General features: G+C 50.1%; 1 protein-coding gene across 1 annotated transcript; it reads right to left on the reverse strand.

Annotated features, from left to right (window-relative positions):
• Positions 1-135: 135 nt before the first annotated feature.
• LOC117539828 lies at positions 136-2,061 on the reverse strand. The gene is made up of 5 exons (XM_034206165.1): positions 1,724-2,061; positions 1,242-1,342; positions 966-1,092; positions 295-851; positions 136-154 (listed from the first exon to the last, which is right to left on the reverse strand). Exons 1-5 carry the CDS (start codon positions 2,030-2,032, stop codon positions 136-138), a joined length of 1,113 nt encoding a protein of 370 aa, XP_034062056.1. The 5' UTR covers positions 2,033-2,061.
• Between the last annotated feature and the right edge of the window lie 6,943 nt (positions 2,062-9,004).

Genomic DNA, 9,004 nt, shown 5'->3' on the forward strand with positions numbered 1-9,004 from the left:
ACACACACACACACACACACACACACACACACACACACACACACACACACACACACACACACACACACACAGTATTTTTATGCATTGAATATTTTGTGAATCATGTTTTGTAATGATAATGAATTTAGTTATAAGTTACTTGTACTGTAACTTACTGATATACGTGATATAATCAGCGTATACCACGGGTAGAATTGTAAGTTACTTTTCACAACAAGTCGGTATCCCTCCGCGTCTGAGAAAAACTGTATACAGTTTGCTTTTCTGATTGGCTCCCTAATCCCTAATAAATACCTTGTTGCAGCTGTAGAGAACTTGTATGCCTCTGGGTAGGATATGGACTTGATCAAGGACTTTGATGGCTGTGCAAGACTAGTCTGTAGAACCTGCTTCAGTCTTGAGGCTGTGATCATTCCTGCTCTTTGGCTAAACCATATTGCTGATAAGCTCTGGTTTCTGGTCTCCTCCTCTACTGCCTGGACCTGTGGCTGTGTCAGCTCTTCCTGTCTGAAGTCCTGGCATGCATTCTGCAACTCTGTTGGGGATAGCTGTAGCATCTCTGGTGTCCTATACTGAGGTAGTGGTTTAGGTAGCTTGCTCACAGATTTAGGGACAAATTCTCTGTAATATGGTTCCCTGGACATCAGTGCAGCACTTCTTGGGGAATTTCTGCTCAAAGTCTTGAAAAACTGCATATACCTCTCTGATCCTCGCTCCAATTTTGAACCCTGGACTGTGGGACGCTGAAATGTGTGCTTCTCACCTGTCCTTCCAGCAATGGCATCATCCAGTTTTTGCTTTTTGGATTTTGCGGATGAAAAGTCTATCATCGCAACTGGAGCAGCAGGAATCTGCACATGTGAGAGACAGACCAACATGTATGTGAACATACATGTAGGTGCAGTGTAACAATGAGACAGGCAAGGACGGCATGAACAGCTGACTGACCACTGGGGTCTGAATACCTTTTTGACATGTGATGGCATTAGCCACTTGCACTTCTCAGTGGTGCAGGATGCAGTCTCTCTCATCTTCACACCTGCTTCGATTGCAAACAGAACTGCTCCAACATGTGAGCAGGATTCTGACAAACTGTATAGACAGAGACATACTAGAATAACTAGATTGATCGTAAAAGCTAGTAATGGTATAACATGAATATTATAGCAGGCATTATTTTGTCTGAGCTTAAGTGTTGTGTCAAATATGCTTTGGGTTGGGATATTTATTTTATGACTTACCCAGCCATACAGTTACAGTGTGCTGTAACAACCTCTCCATCTTCTTTAGCTACAATCCACGTTTTTAATGGTGTTTCTCCAGACCTCTGGGAATGGTTGACCTACACAATTGAAGCTCCAGTTCACAACTTGCGAGTTGGTAACATACATTTAACAACATCACAAGCAACACATAACCAGATGGTCTTGGTAAAGAGGTTGTTTTTAATATTAACCTCAACATAGAGTGATATAAACAACGTGCAGGCTGTTCAAAGGCTCTGAGCTGTCTATACACACAAAACACAATATATCCTAAGCTAAACACATAACAAACATACACATATATACACACACAACACACTCACAGGCCAGTTAATGCTGAAGGCAAGGCGACAGCCGTAACACTGCCTTACATGAGTCCATGTAGCTAAAGTTAGCTAGCTAGATGTCTCCTAATAATGCTACTTAGAGGTAAGAAGGTATAGGTAGTTAACACTCACCCGGGCAAAAACAAGGCGACATTTGTTTAATGCCTCTTTGGTGCCGAGGTCATTCACCCATCCACACACGAAGTAGTTGAAAGCTTCCAGGCTTTTATACGCTTTCATCTGGCTAGCCGTGTAGTAGGAGGTATGAAGGACGAGGTAGCTGGTGATATCCATCGCCTGGACAGCGGGCAAATCGGATAAATCACGAGAAAAGTTTTTTTTCAGCTGATACGGATCGTATCCGATGTGTGCTGTGATTTTTTCACGATATCTGCGCCGTGCAGGTTCATTTAATTGTTTGACATAGTCGGTGTCCTCCATGATTCCTGCGTTGATGAATGATTGCGTTTTCACTTCCTGACCTCCACTTGAATTTCGCGCGTCATAGAAGTCACGTGACTGAAACCAAGCTATAAAGCACCAGAATGGAACGAGCAAGGTAGCCTAGATTTTTTTGAATATACGCGAGTCAATACTCGAGCTCGCCTCCTAGAATAAGTAGCCTTTGAACATTAATTTTCATTGGACAATTGGCCACTACAATAAGTCAAAAACTGACCGACAACGTCGTGAGGATTACTAGCGTGTAGGAACCTACAATCACTGGAATTGTCGAATGTGGATCTGATCGTCGCTACTGGAGCCGCGGCAGAAACGAAGTGGATCTGATCGTGGCTACTTGAGCAAATGACCATTTGGATTATCCTCTACCGTGTGGACATGGACTGCAGGCTGTCACGCTACTCTGCATGCCTTTCCGTTGGAGTTCGAGCCACTTGGTAAAACAGCTGTTGTCTTTTGTTCAGCCAAACCAGCTGAATAATGTCGGAGGACAGAGCCACTGAGGGTGCGTTTACGGTCGACGCCCACAAGAGGGCAGCAAAACCAACAGAAAAGGCCATGGAGCAGCGGCGACAGCTCTGCATCAATGCAAGGAGAGGTAAATTAAGACGACTCACTGCCAAAATGAATGAAGTTGAGCCTTTAATGGGCAACACCTGTAACTTGATGGAAGTTATCTCAAAGATGAGACTTTTCAAGGTAATCTTTGAAGAGTTTAAAGACTGTAACTGCTCAGTTGTGCTTTTTATGGACGAAGAAGAACAGAGCCATGTATTTAGTTTGTTTATGGAAAACCTATGTCAAGGGGTGTAGGTGAATTCCTCCCCCAAAAGTAAATGCAAACGTTGTTTGTTAGGAGTATAATTGAGCTATTATTAGCCATATGTTTGTTTGGAAATGACTCTTGTTATTATTATTAATTATAAGTCTTCCCGCCTTATAATTAGGGGCCGGAATTGTAAGAGCCATTTAGGCACATTATTTTATGGTAATGAATTATGGTTTTGTGAGCCAATTGAATATTCTTTAATTTAACTTAAATGAGCTGAATAACTATGAATTATTATTATACTGTTTTTGTAACGTGTCATCTTGCTTATGGACAGCTCTAGTTTATGTTTTGTTATTATTTATACAAAGCAATAGTAGGGGCGTGCTCAGGTATAAATGATGCTGCCAGCATGACACAGCAGGAAGTCTAGAGAGGCAGTTGGAAAAAGTTTTTGACCGCACACATCCGTATGACCAATGGATCTTGTTTGTTTATTTGTTTAAATACGGCAGTGGGCCGCCAGCTGATCTATTGAACCTCTCAATAAAGCACCAGAACGGAACGAGCAAGGTATCTGATTTTTTGAATATACGCGAGTCAATACTCAAGCTCGCCTCCTAGACTAAGTGGCCTTTGAACATGGATTTTCTTTGGACAACTCTCTCCTGGCTGGTCTACCTGCATGTGCCATCCGACCTCTGCAGCTCATCCAGAATGCAGCGGCTTGTCTGGTCTTCAACCTTCCTAAATTCTCCCACACCACTCCGCTCCTCCGCTCCCTTCACTGGCTTCCGGTAACTGCTAGAATCCACTTCAAGACACTGGTACTTGCTTACCGTGCTGCGAATGGATCTGGCCCTTCCTACATCCAGGACATGGTTAAACCGTACACCCCAGCGCTTGCACTACGCTCTGCATCAGCCAAATGACTCGCTGCACCCTCGCTGCGAGGGGGACCCAAGTTCCCATCAGCAAAAACACGTGGGTTTGCTATCCTGGCTCCAAAATGGTGGAATGAGCTCCCCATTGACATCAGGACAGCAGAAAGCCTGCACATCTTCCGGCGCAGACTGAAAACTCATCTCTTTCGACTCCACTAGAACTATAAACAAAGCACTTATATACTAATAAAGGACTGGCTTATCTATAGCCAGTTGAGTAGCACTTGAAATGTTTGGCTCTATGAAACCTGATGTACTTATATGATTCTGTTTTCTTCAAGGTTGTGTCTTCCTGGTCGAATGTACGTATTGTAAGTAGCTTTGGATAAAAGCGTCAGCTAAATGCAATGTAATGTAATAATAACAGACGTTACATCTCGTATCGCATCTGTCAAAGCCTGGGTTTCATAATGAATTGGAAGAAAAGCTGTCCTCTTCCCTCTCAGACAATCGTTTATCTGGAGTGGAATTAAACTCAGCCAGCATGAGAGCACGGCTCTCGCGGCAGCGAGTGGAGGAACTGCTGTTTTTAACCTATTGGTTTATAAACAGCAGAGCTCGCGGCATTCCTCTGTCCCAGATATGCCTCCTACACACGGTCATAATAAATCCACGAGCACCGTTATAACGCCTCGTGTGGACAGCATGCACACACCTCTCATCCTCTGGGCGTGTATGCGCCTCATGATGAGAGACGGAGTGAAATGCAGCGTGTGGAGACTCCCTCGCAGCCCTTTCGCCTCATGGGCAGCGATGGCATGGCTCGTCACCATGACGACCATTACGGCACATCACAGAGAAGCCTCTCCCCCCAGCAGTTCCATGGGATACAAGAAACACTCCTGTCATCCCAGGAACAGTGTCTTGCGCGGTTTTTACCCCCGCTATTTTTCTAAATCTCGGAAAAGAACGGGGGAGTCGCCCCGTTGCTGTACAATCAAACATGTGTTGATTTGCACAGACAACAGGCCACGGCTATGGAAGTAGCCTACCTCAATCGCCAGGGAGGAGTACGATCTGCGCAGCTTCTGAACGCAGCTGGCTGCTGTTCTGGGCGCGCACACACGTTGCTCTCCATCAGAGCAATGTATATTCCCGTCGATTTGAACAGAGGGGCTCGCAGAGCGCAGCAGCCGTGTTATGCGAGGAGTACGGAGACTCAGACCGGTGTCATGCGCACTGGCGCCTCAGTGGGATTTGGCTTTGGTGTTACGCGCACTAAGCAAAGCCCCATTTGAACCTGATCAGGTTCCCCTTAAACTGTTGTCAGCCAAAGTAGTATTACTCTTGGCTCTAACAGCAGCGAGAAGGGTGAGTGATTTGTCTGCTCTCTCTGTGGCTCCGTCATGCCTCCGGATCCAAGGAGATGGCAGTTCAGCTGTTTTACGCCCTAACCCGGCTTTTATGCCAAAGGTCATCACAAGCTCTTTAGAGTCGAGAGTGATCACCTTGGATGGCTTCTTTCCCCCTCCTTACAGGTCGGAGGAAGAAGCCACGTCTCATCTCCTCTGCCCTGTGCGCGTGCTGTCCTGCTATGTGGCGCGCACGGCTGCCTTGCGCCGTTCTCAGCGTCTGTTTGTGCACTATAGAGAGCGCTCGATCGGGCAGCCTCTGTCTGCACAACGGCTGTCACACTGGCTGTGTCACAGGCATATGTCTCCTCTGGGGTGGAGCCCCCGGAGAAACATCAATGCGCACTCCACCAGAGGAATGTCCTCCTCCATGGCTTTGCACGGAGGAATGTCAGTGGAAGATATTTGCACTGCTGCATCTGTCACGATCTGTCTTTGTGGTGTTTTGTCTTGTCTTGTTTCATGTTTTATTTTGAAAGGTCTTCACCTCCTGTCTTGCCTGTTTCTGTCTGCGTTGTGTCTTGTTTGGATTTGTCTGTGGTTCCCTGTCGTTAGTTTCCCTGGTGTGTCTGATTACCCGATTGTGTTCACCTGTGTTTTCTCCTCCCTCCTCACCTGTGTCTTGTTTGTGTGATTAGTCTTGTGTGTATTTAAGTTCTGGTTTTTCTGTCTGTCTTTGTCGGTTCGTCTTTTGTCATGACTAGATCGTCGGTGAGTGTTCTGTTCTGTCTGTGTTATCACCTAGCCTTGAAATAAAGGAACTTTCACTTTGATCTGCATTTGGGTCCTACCTGCTTCACACACCGTGACAGTACGAACCAACCAAATATGGACCCAGCGGATTCAGCTTTTTTGAGGCTACAGGCGGACCGTCTTGGGTGCTCTCTGGAGTATATTTTTTATACGTGGGATGACGCCTCATCTATACGGGGTAGAGTGGCTGCTTTGAAGGAGGCACGCCAGGAGGTTGCTCGCAAGCCCTGGCTCAGGAGTTTGTTGCCTGAGTGGCTACAACTTTTTACCAGTAGTCCTGGAAACTTTTCTCAAGCCTCTAACCCTTTCCTGGGATCCGACTACTGTACTGGTAGAGGTCCACGGTGTCTCCAAGGGGCCTGTAGGAGACGCAGGGCCAGGATTCCAGCCCGTGCCCCAGCAACCATGGTTCCGGCTCCAGAACCGGACCTTACAGCCATGTTTCCGGCTCCAGAACCGGACCTTACAGCCATGTTTCCGGCTCCAGAACCGGACCTTACAGCCATGTTTCCGGCTCCAGAACCGGACCTTACAGCCCTGATTCTGGCTTCAATTCCGGCCCCCGCAGCCATGGTTCCAGACCCAGCTCTTGCCCCAGCTGCCATAGTCCCATCTCTGGTCCCCTCTCTAGTCTCTTCTCGAGTTCCCCCTCTAGTCCCTTCCCAAGTCCCTTCTCTAGTCCCTTCCCTAGTCCCTCCTCAGGTCACTTCTCTAGTCCCATCTCCAGTTCCCTCTCAAGTCCCCTCTCCAGTTCCCTCTCGAGTCCCCTGTCGAGTCCCCTCTCCAGTCCCAACTCAAGTCCCTACTGAAGTGCCGTTGGAGGTTCCGCTGGGGTTCCTGCCAACTCCATGTTCTGTTCCGTTGGGGGTCCCGTCGACTACTCTCCTGCTGGGGGTCCTGCCAACCCCTTGTCCTGTCCCGTTGGAGGTCCCGCCGTCTACTCTCCTGCCGGGGGTCCTGCCAACCCCTTGTCCTGTCCCGTTGGAGGTCCCGCCGTCTACTCTCCTGCCGGGGGTCCTGCCAGCTCCTTGTCCTGTCTCGTTGGAGGCCCCGCCGGCTACTCTCCTGCCGGGGGTCCTGCCAACCCTACGTCCTGTCCCGTTGGAGGTCCCGCCGTCTACTCTCCTGCCGGGGATCCTGCCAACCCTTTGTCCTATCCCGTTGGAGGTCCCGCCGTCTACTCTCCTGCCGGGGGTCCTGCCAGCTCCTTGTCCTGTCTCATTGGAGGCCCCGCCGACTACTCTCCTGCCGGGGGTCCTGCCAATCCTATGTCCTGTCCCGTTGGAGGTCCCACCGTCTACTCTCCTGCCGGGGGTCCTGCCAACCCTTTGTCCTGTCCCGTTGGAGGTCCCGACGTCTACTCTCCTGCCGGGGGTCCTGCCAACCCCTTGTCCTGTTCCGTTGGAGGCCCCGCCATCCTCTGTCTCGCCGGGGGTCCTGCCAATCCCGTGTCCGGGTCTTCTTCCGTGGGGGATCCTGCCGAGGCCTGTCCCACCAGCTCCGGTTCCTGTCCGGCTGACACCGGGTCCTGCCCGGCCTCCGGCGCTGGCCCGTCAGCGCCCTCGAGCCCGGCCCCCTGAGAGCCGCGGTCTTCGCCCTCGATCCCGGCCCCCTGAGAGCCGCGGTCTTCGCCCTCGATCCCGGCCCTCTGTGAGCCGTGGTCTTCGCCCTCGAGCCCGGCCCCCTGAGAGCCGCGGTCTTCGCCCTCGATCCCGGCCCCCTGACTCTTCCTGCCACTGCCCTTGTCCTCGAGCCCGGCCCCCTGACTCTTCCTGCCGCTGCCTTCGCCCGCATGCTCGGCCGCCCGAGTCCCCCACCTTAGACTCTGCCTTGCCCCCGGGCCGTCCGCCCGAATCCCCCTTTTTGAACTCTGCCTTGCCCCCGGGCCGATCGCCCGAGATCCCTTCCTGGTCCTCTGCTGTGCCTCTGGGCGGTCAGCTCAGTCCCGTCCTCCTGACCCCCTCCACCCACCCTGGTGGCCTAGTGATACGTCTAATTTACCCGATTGTGTTCACCTGGTGTCCCTGTGTTTTCTCCTCCCTCCTCACCTGTGTCTTGTTTCTGTGATTAGTCTTGTGTGTATTTAAATTCTGGTTTTTCTGTCTGTCTTGGTCGGTTCGTCTTTTGTCATGACTAGTTCGTCGGTGAGTGTTCTGTCTGTGTTATCACCTAGCCTTGAAATAAAGGAACTTTCACTTTAATCTGCATTTGGGTCCTACCTGCTTCACACACCGTGACAGCATCTTGGTCTTCCCCCTGTTCATTTACTCAATTGTATTTGAGGGATGTCTCCCATTCCTCTCTACTGAGTGTCCTGTCAGAGTGAGTGACGTCAGGGAGCCAGCTATGCGCCTCTCTCCTGCCTGTCGGCATGCGGAGAGCGGCCCTTTTTCCCCTCTTATAGGAGGGATGTTCCTTTTTCCTCTGACACACTTGGTGCGGAGTGCCTGGTCAGAGTGAGTGACGTCAGGGATCCAGCTGTGCGCTCTCCTGCCTGTCTGCACGCAGGGAGCTGCTGTTCCCCGTCTTTTTTCGCTGGACAAAGTATGACCTTCGTCTCTACTTCTCACAGCGGCAGGTATGTATTGTTCCCAGCCTTCGTCCCCCTTGGAGAATATTCATGTTATGCTATTTTCCAGGGACGGTGATGCGCCATTACGCATGGCACAACAGGCAGGGGGTGTTATTGAGCAGGTGTGTCTGTGCTTCTAGTGCCGGGCGGACCCAGTGGGACGCAGACTACATCATGCTTCGCCCTTAACCCAATAGCGATAGCCTTAGAGGGCGAAGCCATATACGAAATATAACTGAGGTTACCTACTGTAACTCCAGCTTCTATGAGTATTGGCGTATAGCCCTCTAAGTGCTGGGCCCCACTGACTCTACGAATAGCTGAAGAAAAGTTATTGTGTATGGGAGCAGATTGTCGGGCCTCCTTCCTATTTATACCGGAAGGAGCCCGAGGGTGGGGCCCACCTTGCGGGTGGGCGTGGACTACAAGTGTTTCAGTGCTGCGCGGGTGCGCAGGGGGATTACCCAATAGCGATAGCCTTAGAGGGCTTCGCCAATACTCATAGAAACTGGAGTTACAGGTAACCTCAGTTTTCTTCCGTAAAATAATGACATCACTACA

This window comes from Gymnodraco acuticeps, unplaced genomic scaffold (genome assembly GCF_902827175.1).
Source record: "Gymnodraco acuticeps unplaced genomic scaffold, fGymAcu1.1, whole genome shotgun sequence".
Lineage (NCBI taxonomy): Eukaryota > Metazoa > Chordata > Actinopteri > Perciformes > Bathydraconidae > Gymnodraco > Gymnodraco acuticeps.

Coding starts and splice junctions, on each gene's coding strand:
- LOC117539828 (XM_034206165.1), bottom strand. CDS start 2,032: ATGGAGGACACCGACTATGTCAAACAATTAAATGAACCTGCACGGCGC. Junction 1,343..1,723: donor GTCGCCTTGTTTTTGCCCGG/GTGAGTGTTAAC, acceptor TCAATTGTGTAG/GTCAACCATTCCCAGAGGTC. Junction 1,093..1,241: donor CACTGTAACTGTATGGCTGG/GTAAGTCATAAA, acceptor CTGTCTATACAG/TTTGTCAGAATCCTGCTCAC.